The sequence below is a fragment of the Harpia harpyja genome, chromosome 1 (assembly GCF_026419915.1).
Source record: "Harpia harpyja isolate bHarHar1 chromosome 1, bHarHar1 primary haplotype, whole genome shotgun sequence".
In the NCBI taxonomy this organism is placed as follows: domain Eukaryota; kingdom Metazoa; phylum Chordata; class Aves; order Accipitriformes; family Accipitridae; genus Harpia; species Harpia harpyja.
In genome coordinates, this window is record NC_068940.1 from 62,047,439 (window position 1) to 62,062,700 (window position 15,262).

A 15,262-nucleotide genomic window follows, 5' to 3' on the forward strand; every position below is an offset into this window, starting at 1 on the left:
CTCTCACGTCTGTCACCTGTTTATGAAGTTTTTCTCACCTCAGCTCTGATGTACGTGGCATGTGATGTGCAGCCACGTGGAGACTTTGGGGCACAGCTCACTCGCTTCAGCAAGAAGCCCATTTTGTCCTAAGAAAACAACAGTGGGAGTATTCACGTGCCCCTTTAAAATATCAAGGCAAAAATTATTACTTGGCAAGGTTACAATAGCAAAGCAAACAGACTTTGGGATTGTCGTTCTGGGTTTTTTTCCCCCCTTTAAATCATAAACATGTTTGAAAACAAAGTGAGACATAATGAAAATGAATATACAGAAGTAGCACTTGCCTGAAGGTCCAGTGTTGTACTGCGGTGTTTCACTCATTTTTCAACCCTCCTGTTTCTTGCCCGATTTGTACAGCAATGTTTTTCTCCCCCTCTCTCTAGAACTCATGTTATAATCCTGCCTTGAGATGCTCATCTATCAGCCCATCACTCAGAAAGCAAGCCATTTATCCTACTGTTCAAACATCCATCCAGACCTCAGGAGGATGGTGGGGACCGGGGAGGGAGAGAAGAATACACTTTTCCTGTTGCGTTAATGCTGGTTATAAACTACGGAGGATGCTAACATCTATCAGGGAAACATCTCATGCTCCTGCCCCTTTTTTCCTTTCTTCCCCAAGAATGTACTTTTGACACAGAGCTGTTTTTCAAAGATGGCATCATTTAGGGTCTCCACCTAAAGGAGAACTGTGCAGGATCAGGTCCTAAGTAGTCAGTGTGTTACCTCAGCAATGAAGCCAGATTCTGATCTCAGGGAAAATGAGTGTAAGTCTAGAATAAACTACTCCCCTCACTGGAGCAACAGAGGTGCAAGTGCCATCAGCCCGACCCCTGCCACGCACTCTGTCCAGCCCAATGCCACGGCACCCGCCTACCTGTCCCCGCCTGACTCTGCTTCCTCCCGCCAAGATCCAGGAAAACCCGTGCCCAGAAAGCTTCCCTTTGCAACCACCTGCCTATCACTTAGCAAAGCACGTACCTGTTAGCAGCTATTACCAACAGATTATTCTGATGCAACACCAAAAAAAGGATTTTCTTGAGCTGATTGCTGTAAGTGCAATCTCTCCCCCAGCACCGATTCCAAACCACCCCCCTTCCTTTCCCACAGAGCTGTACATAACTCACAAAAAGAAAACATCTTAAAACACAGTACATTATTTTATCCACTCCATCCTTTCTATCTCCTACCTGCTACTCCAGCCTTTTGCTATTGAGGTGCAGTAAAATCTGATTTTAAACATGAAGCTGACACTGTATGCTTATTCTCTTCAGCCAAAATATGAAAAATAAAAAGCTAGCCATATACACATTTTATCACAGCAACAGATAAATCTGTCACAATAACGATTTTGACATATAATAATAAGCAAAAAAATATCGAGGTTTACAGCAGTTTAATGAAGGCTCTCGTACCAAATCTTGAACTCAAAGTTACAGTCAGAGTTATTGAAAAAAATAACTTACAATGAAAAGCTGACGAGAATTGCCCACCTAGCCATGGAATTAACTGCAGTTTAACGCTGTGCTTAAATACTCACCACACAATAGAAACAAATTTAAATCACGACCAAGGTACACACAATTCACTTCCATTCTGTTTTCAATTACATGTATTCAGAATGTAATTTAACCTCTGGAAGTTACTCTGAAGAACACAGAGGGGTTTTTTTTTTTTTAAACACTCACTGGAAATAAATACCATTTAAAGAATACACATGGAGTGCAGTAAAATGGACACTTAGGCACTGGTACAATCTAGTCCTCTTCAGCCCTCTACAAACTACAAGACAAGAAGTTTTAAACCACAGATGGAGTGGAGAGCAGGGCAGAGCTGTACAGGTAGCACAACAGGTTATGTACTACACAAGAGCACATCTGCAAAAGGTCCCAGGAGATTTTTGTTGAAGATGCAGCGTATCCACACCAGGTATATCGTGAAGGGCTTAATGTTTTCTGAGAAGGTGTGATTCTGATGGGACAATATATAAGGCATGTAAGTGTTTTCTCCTTGCTCTTGTATCCACACTTCATATTTCACTTCTCTGACCTTGAGATACTTCAGGTTCCAGGGGATCTGCCAGGACACAGCAAGTTTAGCTTCGCTCGTGCCCTGGACAGAGGCTTGACACTTGGCATCCCTCACTTTGCCAGGGTAGAGGCTGCCAGACCACTTCTGCTTCTTGGGTCCGGGCTTAGACTTCACAGTCTGCCTGATCACATGGATGAGAGAAGGGATGTTCACCTTCGTGTCCTGGTAGGCACGGAACAGCCACTCAGGGTTGCGGCAGCAGAGGTGCCGTGGCACCTCTGTGCTCTTAATGATGCGCTCTTGCTCAGTTTTGTCCAGATGAGCAATCCCACCCTGATCCCAAGGTCTGTCCGGGTAGGTAATGGTGTCTTCCCTGTCAGTGTTCTGCCAGGCAATGTACTGCAGGTCCATGCCAGGAAGGGTTGCCAGGGTTTTGTAAGGGGTATAGTGTTCAGGGTTGATAGCATAAGGAAAGAGCTCCACCACTGTGGCACCTCTTGGCAGGAAGAGAGACATGACTAATTGGGCCCCATGCATGCTGACCAGCATGGACGCATTGCTGATCAACCGGACGATGTCAGAAAATGAATGCTCCTCCAGAGAGACGGTAATGGTTTTCATCTGAAACTCCTGAGCGAGAGCCAGGATTAGTTCTGCCTCATTTAGGATAAGTCTGTTGATTGTTCGACTGAACACTATGATGTACTCCTCACTGGAGCTTTCCTCCAAGCTGACGTTCAGCTTCTGCATCATGAATTTGGTGAACTGCCTGATCTCATTACCAGAAACCAAGATGTTAGCTTTTGGTCCTTGTGGCTGGACAAATCCGTACTGGTACCAGGTGGTGATTTTGGACAGTCCCACATATGATTTGGTAAAGCAGAGGAGCCTGCCCAGGGTTTTAAGCTGCTCCCTGAGGAGTGGCTGCTTGTTACTCAGTAACTTGTAGAGGTCAAAGTGAACACCTTCACTCCACCCTTCCATGAAGAAGAGCCGTGCCTCCAGATCTAAATCAGAGAACTGCTGCATGGTGTAATAAATGGGGAGGAGGTCGTCATGAAAGACGTGCATCAGGTTGTCTGGGTTGAACCTGTTAGCGATCAGTGCCACATCAGGCACGAAGACTGGTTTTGGCATAAATTTCAGCGCAGCAGCTGGCAGCTCCACGAAGTTGAAGTACTGGGTGTTGTGATCTTCCACCGAGGAGAGGTCGAGCAGAGCTGGCTGGAACCTCCGGGAGCCCAGGTTGGGCAGCATGACCGAGGAGTTGCTGTGAAAGTAGACAAACTCCTCAGCCTCGGTAGAGTAGCAGAGGGACTCAAAGCGGCAGATGCGGTCGGTGTGCATCCTGCCGGTGCACACCATCCTGGTACCGTCCTCCACCAGTGCCTGGAGAGCTGCATGGTAGTCAATCTGAACCTGAGAGAGTTCCTGAGACTGACGCGTGAGGACCAACTCCTCTTCGACCACGAAGACATGCTCTCGCAGTTTGATGTATTTCCACAGCACAGCAGCAAGGACAGACACTAGCAGGGCATTAAACACAGCTGCTATGTTCATTCTGTAGTTAGATCCTAGCAAGATGACAGGTGGGGAATGCAATGGAGAAGGTACACATCATTAACACTCCTTGACATGGTGAGGGCAAAGACCTGTGGAAAATAAAACAAGAAAGGAACCATTTAAACATCAGGTTTACGGCTCCACCATAAATCACATTTTATGGACTATTCAAGAGAGTTTAGGCTTTTTTCAGTAATTTTTCTCCCCTTTCAGGGAATGAGGGAAAAGAAGAAAAGAGTGCCAAAGCACTACCCAAAACTGTAAAAAAAATAAAGCAAACAGAACCGGGAGCTGCTCTACAGAAAGGCTTCCTCTCTCATTTTCGTTTCTGCCCTTTCGGAGAAGTAAGAGATTGAGGATGAGCTCTATGAAGCTTTGTCAGAAAAATGGTATGTTCCCTGGGACTTTGGCTCACTTTGCTTTTTGCAGACCACTCCAACAGTGAGAGGAAAGAGAGCACTGCAATCACTGGGCCACTCGCACAGCACTTGGGACACCTTGCTCCTTCTCTTGATCTGCCGTAGGCCTTTTGCATGGCTGCGAGTACCCAACTCTGCCTCTCACCTTTACTGTGCAGGTAACAATACTACAAGGAGTATTGCCAAGTATAGATTTTGCTACACTCCATTCCAATATGAAATGTGAACTGGTGAACATAACATTCAATTTAATTTTATTCGGGGGGTTGGGAGAGGACTTGCAGGTCTAGGGGCTGCCCTGTAGTCTCTCAGTTGTTTCTTTGGCTGCAATCCAGGATCAAAGGCTAGGAGCTGCCATTGTCTTCCAAAAGAAACATTGGCATGGGAGAGAGGAGAGCTCCGCCCTTTATGCAAGGAACTGATGTTTCATTAAAGCAATCAAACCTTCATTAGTGAGAGTCTGGCTTGCACCAGCACAGCCAACCCTTATACAAATGAGAAGGTAATACATTTGAAGTGTTTCTAGTGTTGGTGTTTTCCCAGCCCAACGTGAGAATCTTTTCTGTGCTGCTCCAAGGCCTCCCTGTTTCTTTTTCTGTTATGGGAGAAATACTGCCACTGTTTTCTTTCTATGTAGAAACACTACTGGCTTATATCAGAGTATCGATTCTATTTTCAACTGTGAACTTCAACTGAGATATTGATTCACGTACAGTATTTATGGGCTCCAATTTTCATTATGCATCAAGGTTCACTGCTAGTCAGTCAGTAAATAATTGCAGCCCTGACTCATGGGGAACTTTAGGAAGGGAAGTTTCTGATTGGTATATACCTGATTAGACTGTTTCTAGGTGCAGTTTTTAAAGGTAGCAATTTAAACTCCCTTTGATGTAAGTTTGCAGGGAGGGGAAAAAAAGCAATGTCTCAAGCACATGCTCCAACATCCTAAGCAATAGTCCCTTAGCATTTTAACCCAGAGATGCTTGTTCTTATGTGGCAGAGTGGATGAAGACAGCAAGGCATATTTAGGACCAATGCAGGCACCTCCTCTACCGCCAAGGGAGTTCTTTTAAAAAAGAGATATTGCAGCCTGAAAGCTTGACCCTGCAATCTGGTTCATACAGCTTAGAATTGAATGGAGAATCATTCGTGGAATTCAATGAAATTAGAAGGGATCCCTACAGCTTGTGAGGTCCCAACAGCCTGCGGGATCCCTGTCTTAGGAAGAACTGAAGGTACATGAGAGACTGAATAATGCCAAAGAAACAAGTGCTAGCTGTAAGCTACACAGATTCAAGAGGTGGTCTCTGGGGATCTGAGCAACAAATTCATATCAATTTCGGAGCAGCTCTAGCTACTCAAATGAAACAGAAATGAAGTCCACCTCCTTTGGCAACTGGTCTGAAAAACTGCCTCATTTAGCAACTCCCTAAAAGCAAGCAGCAAATTAAAAAGGTGTTGGCTTTGATTTCAACCATGGAAAAGGAAATGGGAAGGGACCCAGAGTGGTCATCTAATTACTAGGGATCAGCTCTTCCTAAACTACTCCCAAAAGATGCTTATCTATCTCATTCTTAATACTCATTCATCTCTTCAGCCAGTCTCTTGCAATAAAGGCATGAAGGACTGTGATAAAACTCTTTCCTAACACTCAGCCTTTGTTTCCACCACAGCAATTTAAACCTGGTCTTGTTGCAGGTGCCACAGATATCCTGCACAGACGAATGATGGCTGTCGCATCACCTCTCAATCTTTCCTTGATGACTGCTGCTCCTGATGGCTTTGCAACTCTCAACCATGGCTGTTCCATGGACAGCCTTGAATGGAAACCTACTGGGCACAGTGGTATATCACTCAGGCTCTGCTAATGCAACCAAACCAGTTTTCAGGAAAATAAATTTTTGATGGGGATGGATCTTAAGTTATTTTGTTGGTACCAGACTTCCAAAGCTTCATTTTATTTCTTCACTATCTTTGAAAGATGTCTAGTGATATCATCCAACTCTCCATGTAACTTCTCCACTACAGACCTCTCAGCTTGCGAGCACAGCTTTAAATGACTTCAGCAGCATCACCAAGGAGAGGACCAAGCCCAAGCAGCTATGTGCAAAGCCTGCTAGTCAGTATGTGAAGGAGACCTTTAACAATCAAGTCCTCTGCTACAAGCACACACTTCAAATGAAGGCCAGTCTGTGGGCATTGTGAAAGTTTACTGCTGGTCAGAAGAACAAAGCACCTACAAGTTCAGCGGAGTCAATGCACATTGCAAGAACTTGGCAGAGGGGAAAAACTACATGGCCTCTTTATTATTCCAGTATGGCGGGGAGAGTGTCTACGTGTGGGTGTTTCAAAGGCATTAGAAGCCAGCAGTCCCTAAAAACACCACCGATACCACCTGCATTTCACAGGCATCTCGGTGGTGGAGAGCTCCACCGACCATTACAAACCCCTTGAGCCGAACAGGCCTCCTTAGAAACACCCTGTTCTAATGTTTCACCCCTGACTGATTTGTTCTCTCCCCTCCAGCCCCAAGGAAAGGACATAAGAGGCACTTCAGAGATGCAGCCTGACGGATGCAGCCAATGTTCAGAGGTTAGCAATTTTCATTTCAGACTCTGCTACAGCAATACCCACTAAATGGCTACAAATGAACAACTCAGCTTTCTAATAAAAATCACCTGCAAGGCCCTCCTCCATCTCTTCCCTCACTGCAGCTCTTTCACTTCCCTGCACTTAGCTGAAGTGAGTGCATGTGCTTTAGCCAACCAGGTGTCAGGAATGAATGTTAAAAGCTAGCAATGCTGAAGGAATCCATTCCTGTTCCTCATTGCCAGTTCATAAATCCTGGTTCATGCTGCTTGGCTGAAAGCTGCTTTTGATGGAAGTGAACAAGGGGATGTGGACAGGAAGGGGTGTCACAGGCAGAACTGAAAGGAGAATTTCACAGGTACGCAGAGAACTATCTTAATTCTTTGCCTGTTTTCCCACATTTTATCATCCACCTTTTTTTTAATCTGACACTTTCAGTGAACACAGACCTTAGAGAATGAAAATCTTTGGTCCTTCAGAGAATGACAGAACATAAATAGTAACAAACCATCCCGCTGTTTGCTTTTACATACCCAGGAGGGGCTGCACCAAGGGGGTAAAGGCAAGCAATCACTCTCCATGTCTCCTGGTTCCTCAGTCCCCCAAGCTGAGATCAGTCATTAAGTGTTGTCAGCAGCAGTAGTCCTGGGATGGGAAACTTTCCCAGGAGGCAGCAGGTAACTCTGAAACAGGTGAAAGCATTTAATCTTCCACCTGAAAAAAGCTGCTTCACAATAAAAGAAACTTTCATTACTAAATGTCCCTCACAAAATGGGTCTAGAGCTGCCACTCCCCTCACACAGCATCATCGGAGAACATCTTAAGAACTGAAAAGCACTTGCAGAAGTAGCAGGCCAGACACACTGCTACCTTCCTTAAGAGCAGAGTCCTCTGTGCTCTTTCTTTCTACATATAGGTCAGCATCTGGCTGTTCCCACCCCCAGTTGCCCACAGACTTATCTCCTCACCATCCATACCACACTCATCCACCCTCTCACTTCCCAGTGACACTGGGATAATGACTGCTTTGCTCCACATGAGCAATGCGTCCCAGTTACCAAGGAAATAGCATGGACTGACTTTTTTTACTCTCTGCTTTGAAATGCTAAAGCACCATCCTTCAGCAACAGAAGATGCGACAGCTGATAGACTAGAGCCTGGCTAGAAGAGACACGCAAGTAAAAGCAGCACTAAGCTTCTCACTGCCAAGCTGGCAGAGGTCAACGATGCCCCATAGGAGGGGACGGGATGTGCCCTTGAGGATTCCTGACAGGAGCAGGCTGCAGGGGAGGAGCTGGAGTGAGAGAGGGAGACAGAAGCAGCAGATTTCCCTAGCAGCGATGCTGACAGGGCGCCGGGGCAGCTGACTTACAGTGCCACAGAGTCAAAGATAGGAAGCTCAACAAACACACTGGCATAGGGGCAGCTCAAGACTTTGCAATGGAAATAAAAGCATATCCTGAGGTTTGCAGCTCACCCTCAATGGATGCCGCTCCAGAGGCTAAGGGCCTGTGGGATGGACTCTATTTTTGGTCAGCTCATCTCTGCTCTTTTTCCAAGAGATCGCAGGCATGAAGAGCTTACCCCATTCTCTTCCTCCAGTCCCCCCTCACTTAGCAAAAGGGTCACAGCTTCATCCTCTCAGCCCAGCTACTACTGCTTCTCTAGCACTGAGCAGGTAAAGCCTTCAGGAGCATGCATCTGGCACCTCTGGCAGAGACCTTGAGCACCTTGCAGATCCGTAGCACTCTCATGGAAGTTTGGACACAGTAGCAACTTCTGCCCGTTAGCTGCCACTCATCTGATGTTTTAAACATCCTCAGGAAGTGGGAAAGCAACAGGAAGCATAGATGGAGACAGTGTTCTTCATCACTTTTTAACATGTTGAGGAGATCAGAGTGGGTGGGATGGGAGAGATGAATTTCTACTAATAGGCAGTTAGCATAAAGGACTGTTTGGATTCATTTAAGAGACAAGTTCTGTTGTTCTTTTTTTAATTGTGAAGCTAGGGTAGGATGAATCACTACTTTAAAGCTATTAATATGATGGACAGTGTTTTAAATCTCTTATCCATTTTAAAAGTTACAATCTAGGTAGGAAATTGGGAGAAAAGCTACAAAGCCCACACAATAAAAAGCAAACAAAAACAAAAAGACACAAACATACACTATTAAGACCCCCAAAGGAAAAAACCAAGAGCTTCATTAGGGAGAACAAGGGTCACCGGGGTGAACAGCATGTCTAAAGGGGGACCACCTAGTCCTGCAGCTATTAACAAAATGACAAGTGCTGGTTTTGTCTACTTAGGCCTTGCCAAGCTTTTATTACCAACTGCCCAAGCACTTCCCAAGCCAATGCTCAGTTTTCCAAAGCTACAACAGGCTAAAAAAACCTCACAAAATGGAAAAAAAGCATGAAGGACACACAGTTCCAGACAGCATCACCACTCTGTACACAGAGAGAAATGCCTCTACATGGAGGCCAACTTGGGTTTGGCCCAGCTGACCAGCTCCCGTGCAGGGCCTGCCAGTCGTGGCAGCAGTGTCCAAGCAGAACCGTCTCCGCAGTTCCCAGAAATGTGGTGCAACTGGAAGTGGTCTGGGGCTGCTCCTGCCACAGGAAAAGGAAGGAGTTGGGGTAGAGCCCCATGGGCAGGAAATGGTCAGGGGACCCTGACCCTTCTTGTTACAGCAACACAGTGGGAGGCGTGGGAGCAGATATTCCCTCCTCAGGGACATTTTCCCCATTAGCACTCCCTACCCCTGGCTCCATCTCTTGCTAGACAGGCTTTCCAAGACCAGTACAGGAAAAGAAAAGCACACAAACATGGCATTTCACACTCCCCCTGCAAAATGTCTTCTGTTCTTTCTTCCATCTCTGATGCAAGAGGCTTAGCTAAGGATGCAGTATATGTAATACATGCAGTTTTAAATACCTACTTCATTCATGCTCAAAGCAGAAGTTGCTAGAAGGCAACTTTCCCGATTGGAAGGATGGAGAGTTAGGATTCGGCAGCCAAGAATTTGCTTTTATTCCCATCTCTGTCACAGATTCCCGCAGAACTACAAGCAAGTCAATCCCAACAACCCAAAAGGCTGTTATCTTATTCACTGTATTTATTTAATGAGATACATATATATTTCACAGTACATATGACATTAAAGAAAGGATGGTACACTGAATGATTGATATACTGGAACATTTTCTCTGTAAAAAGCAGCCAAGTGTAGAAGTGCTGACTTTTTAAACAGGGAAAGAGCAGATTCTCAAAGGGAGCAAACCCAGCAGTTAAAGATATAAATATCATTAGTGAAGCCTGATACAAAGAGGGGATACAAAAAATAAGAACACCCTAACTCTGTAGTTTCAAGTAAAATTTTAAAAATACAACTTTATTCAGAAAAAATAAAATAAAAATATAACTATATTTTTAAAAAAACAAATGTCTTACAAAAACCTTAGGTATCTATAGAGAGTTGTGATTAGGTTTATCTTCAGTTTTTATGGTTTAGCATAAGTGAGGAATAGAAAGCAAAACTGTAAATCTTTCTATACAAGACTGCAACCAAGGAGACTGAGGCTCTGTGCAATGGTCCCTACTGCAAACATACCATCAGTATGAACAGGAGAATATTGGTGGCTACTGGACACCTTCCAGTTGTGCTTATGAATAGAAAATCTAAGTTTTCTTCCATTTAATTTCAGAGTCTGTGAGAGCTGGGACAGGAAGAGATCCAACCTGACTTTCACATTGACTAGCAGCCATTGATTTAGTATTTGTTGATACTGCTGACTTGATCTACAAAAGAACAGGTAAAAAAAAAATTCCAACACTAAGCAGTCAATGCGTATAAGCAAGCCACAAAACTGAGCTAAAAGTATGAAACTAAAAACAATACTTGGGCTTTTAAGGTCCACATTTCCAAGATCTCTTTTCTATCTGGAATGATATGGAGTATGAAATCCTTTACTCAAACAAAAACTAATCCCAATCTCCAGAAAATTCCCCTAAATAAGATGCACTTCCGATAAACAAGCTTGAGGTGGGAGATGTAAGAAAAATGAGTTGAAAAAGAAAAAAAAAAAAAAAAAAGTATTTCACTCAACCCTCAAGTCTTCACCTTCTGACAGTCACAAGCCTGAACATGAAAACCCAAGGTATTCAAAATATTCATGGCCAGACAGAGGGCGAAGCTTAACAGACAGAGTTCATTCCAGCCGTTCTTTGTTCACCTGAGTATCCCATCGAAACCTATCAGGTTATATTGGCATTAACAGCACTGTCATACGAGTAAAAAACCTCCTTTTGCCTGGTCTCTTCCTTTTAGTGTGTAAGCAAGATACCTTTGTCAGAAACAAAAACGTGTCAGAGAGCAGCAGGTTTATCTTACTTCAGTGATCTACCTAAAGCAAAGACGGAGTGGAGGTGGCTTAAGGGAAAATTTACTAATGCTGCAAAAGTGAATTTAAAAGAATATAATGCGAAATCCCAAAGTACTGAACAAGATGAGCTTCAGCCACTCCAACTGTGCCTTTGGGCTTTAGCTGCCATTTGTTATTCTCTGTATTTTATCTATCCTTTATTTCTCTATTCTTCAACGGAAGAGTACCTGTGTTATTTGGATACTGGGACTGGTGCTTAGCAGCATTTACAGCCCAAGCTCTCCCTGCTTCCCATCAGCATGGTACCTAAGACTGCTCCTGTGTGCTGCAAATTCTAAGCAGGAGCCGAAATTGTTCGGAGCACAGTGCAGCCAATAAGAACAGTGAAAATCCCTCCTTGGTTACCACTAGCTCTACATTAGCATGTTTTTAGGGGAGGGTAAAAAAAAAAAAGTAATCCCAAATCAGCACCTGTCCAGTAAGAAATACATTTCTGAAAACCTACAGAATTTAGTCCAGATCAAAGATGTTTTCCCCATGAGACTTTTGTTTAAAAATGATAAAGCAAACCACCAGTCAAAGAAAGAGGGACTACAAAGACCTGGGATTACAAATGAACTACTGACCTCCTTCGCACACATGTACAGCCATAGAGGAGAGATTAATTGTGAAGTTGCGGGGTGGGGGTGGGGGGGGAGCAAGAAGATAACATCAAAAAACATGCTAATCCCCCCTCCCCCTGAAAGTACACTGCAGCCAGGAGTGCCAACAAAACTGAATTCAGAGCCCTACGTCTATGTGATCAGCACAGCAAACAGAGCACAGTTACAATAACACCCCGCAAAGAAACATAGTAATTCAGAGCATCTGCAACCTCTTTAATCTTGGAAGTACTATCACTGGTAGATTAGTGTTTCAGCACATGCACGCATACCTGGTGTTGTTAAATAACAGGAAATGCTATCCGGTGCCTCTCTTTCACAGAAGAAAGAAAAAAGAAGACACCTTAAAGCTACGGTTTGCAGGGGAACGAACACTCTCCAGTCCTCTTCTTTCCCCACCACCATAAAGAAAAAGAAAAAATCGTATCTAACAGCTCTCAGCACAGTAACCCATGCACCATCTGCAGACTGAACTACCTTTCTCCCCCAGGTCTGAGCATGCTCTGTCTGTCGGCAGTGTCCTATCGCTCCAGCTGGCTCACCTCAATTTGTTAGCCTCCCAGAGGTCAGCCTTGCATGCAGGATGATTTGCTGCAGTATTCCTGCAAATCCCCAACGGGCGGCCACACTGAAACAAACACCATCGTGCTGTTTCACAAAGCTGAGCATGTCTTGGGAGACAGGTGGTTAAACTGGTTGGGGGGGCGACACATTTTAGAAATCCTGCTTTTGAGTATCATTGCTACTGCCACTACTACTCTGAACATTTCACACAAAAGAACAAAACAATAGGAGAGAAAGGAAAAAAATGCCCCTTGCTAGAGGACATGAAAGCCATTCGGCATGCTTTCTAGCAATTCCCTTGGCACCAGGGAAGCAATTTCCCAGCTGTGATGGTCAGCAAATGGCTTAGTATTGAACAAGGCTGTGAGTGCCCTCCTTCAGTGATCCGGGGAACAGTATTTTCAAAATGAAGTTATCTTTTACTGTGAAAATAAGTAATTCCTAAATACAAAGGCACAAAAATGAGCCAGGAGCTTATAAGAGAGTCTCTTCCTGCATACAAGCTGAAGGTCATGGAGGCGAAAGTGTCTTATACCAACCTTCTCAGCAGAGCTTGAACCTGTGGGGACTGAGCAGCTTCTTGAAGATGGCAAACCAGGCGGTACTGGCTGGGAACTTTGCAAGTCCTAATCCTGCAACTGGATCTACATGCAGGATCAGAAGAGCAGCCCAGTTCTGCCCACGGCACTCACCAAAAGGCTCATGGCAGGGCAGGAAGTCACACCACTGAACACAGGTATTACTGTCAGGTGTCTGGAGATAGGACAAGAGGAAATGGCCTCAAGTTGAGGCAAGGGAGGTTTAGGTTAGATATTAGGAAAAATTTTTTTACTGAGAGGGTTGTCAAACATTGGAATGGGCTGCCCAGGGAAGTGGTTGATTCACCATCACTGGAGGTATTCAAAAAGCGAGTGGACAGGGTACTCCAGGGCATGGTTTAGGGGGCATGGTTAATGGTTGGACTCAATGATCTTGAAGGTCTTTTCCAACCGAAATGATTCTATGATTCTATGATTAGGAGTGAGATCCCAGCCCTGTAGGAACATACTTGTAGATAGATCACAAGCAAACATATAATGCTCGCTGCAAATGTGTTGTCTGTATATTTGCAGGATTCATATTGTTGATTATCCGGGAGGCTTTTTCCCTTTAAGTCAGACTTAACAGGTGAAATAAGAATGATGAAAAAGAGGAAATGTTCTCTAACACCCACATGTACGCACATGACTATACATTTAGAACAGACTATTTCAGTTGGAAGGGACCTACAATGACCATCTAGTCCAACTGTCACACAGATACTCTCAGATGAAGAGCAACCATTTTATATAAGAAAACAGAGAAAAGAATCCCTAGGTTTTTGCTCATGGCAGGAATTATCCTTACTGCCAAAATGAAAAAGTTCAAACGGCTCTGCATTAAAAAATGCAATTAGGTAAGATACAGGGTATTCAAAACTCTCATCTAGGAGAGTCTGGCAGCTACAAGGGTTAGCATGTTACCTAAACTCTCTCTCTAAATATGCATCACAAACTGGTGTCTCCAGCTTCTTACCTTCCCCAAATCATGCTGGAAGTCATCTGAGGGAGGGGATAAATGGATTTACAGCATCTGTGGTGGTTCACTGCACTATGGAGTCATGCTGCCTGGGCTGGTTACTGTTGACCAAGTCTGCAGTCACTCTGTCCATGAACAACCCCCGCTTACTGTGTGGCCCCAGCCCCGAGAAACCTTCTGTTTCCATGCAAGAAGGCAAAGCAGCCCTGCCAAATTAATCTGTGGCAAGTGACAGGCTGAAGCATTTGCAGGGCAGTGAGGGGTGATACGTTTTGAATCACAGTAGCAATAGAGCACAATACCAAGTACTGCAATACCCTACAACTTTTGGGGCAAGGGTCCACCAGTGTTTCAAGTTATTACAGGTGACAGGTCCCTCATTCACCAAGTACCCTGACCTTACTGAAGTCAGGACTCCCCCTTAGGGGAGGCCACTTCATGCGGACAACCTGCAATCAAGGACTTGGGTATCTTCTCCTCCTCCCTCCCAGCCCATAGACTGACTGCCTCAGAACAAGCACGTCCCTCATCCAGCTTCTCCTGCCTGATGCAGCAGAGGCAGCGCTTTCTCCAATATAAGATGAAAACAGGGTAGTCCTGAGGCAGAGATCTGGTGAAACTGGGAGGCACAAAGCAGCCCCAGGAATATCACAACTTGCTCTGTGCAGGACACAAGACCCCCAGCCTGAATACAGCCACCATCAGAGCTGAGAAATGTGGGTGTCATTCAGCATCACACATGCTTAGAAACACAGTAATACCATGGAATTTATAGCCTTGGGTTTCTGACTGCCAGTTAAAAGCCAAATACAGAAGAAAAATAAGCTGAAAGAAACAAAGAATAAACCCAAATAACATTCTGCAAAATCGACAAAAGGTTCTTGACAACACTAGACCTTCAAAAATAAGCCTGCCAACATGATGAATAAATACAACTGTTGTATCTACTAAACTAGGGCATCACAGAAGTAAAACAGACATTTTCTCTCTCCTGCTCTGGAGTGCTGCTTTTACACCTCTGCCTTCTTGGTACAGAACAAGCAAAATGGTTCTGGCCCACTTGGAAACATTAAAAAGCACTAGGATTGACAAGACAAGGTGACATCTACCTCAGTACCCTCCTTTCCAGGCCTGTGCCACCTCTTCCCACCAATTCAAGGTGGACTTTGAACTACAGCATGAGCCTATGCCCATCCTGAGAGGATTGCAAAGGGACACTGGTCGGTCACAGCTGCTTGGGGGAAATAAGAAAAAAAAAGAGCAAATAAAAGAGATCCCCTCCTTGGCAGGCCCACCCAGTGTCCCCAGCCTGTCCTGCCGGATCTAAGGATATCCAGAGTCACCCTTCTCTTTTTAGCTCATCTCACTGCCCTTCGGCCCCTCTGAAGGTGCTGTCTCGTGTAGAACAAGTCAGATGTTTTTCCTCTGAATTTTGAAAGATAAGGCGTGGAG

At 44.7% G+C, this 15,262-nt stretch overlaps 1 protein-coding gene across 7 annotated transcripts in view; it reads right to left on the reverse strand.

Moving 5' to 3' along the window:
- Window positions 1–1,423: 1,423 nt before the first annotated feature.
- POMGNT2 (protein O-linked mannose N-acetylglucosaminyltransferase 2 (beta 1,4-)) overlaps window positions 1,424–15,262 on the reverse strand; it is a 33,969-nt gene continuing 20,130 nt past the window's right edge. For 5 of the 7 annotated variants that reach the window (XM_052797201.1, XM_052797159.1, XM_052797192.1 and 2 more), the window contains one exon: window positions 1,424–3,725. In XM_052797201.1, the coding sequence (XP_052653161.1) occupies window positions 1,897–3,633 (1,737 nt within the window). In that variant the 5' untranslated portion in view covers window positions 3,634–3,725 and the 3' untranslated portion in view covers window positions 1,424–1,896. Of the gene's footprint in view, window positions 3,726–7,177; window positions 7,328–11,961; window positions 12,190–15,262 lie in introns of those variants that run through there. The other 2 variants (XM_052797175.1, XM_052797210.1) reach the window with 2 other exon arrangements.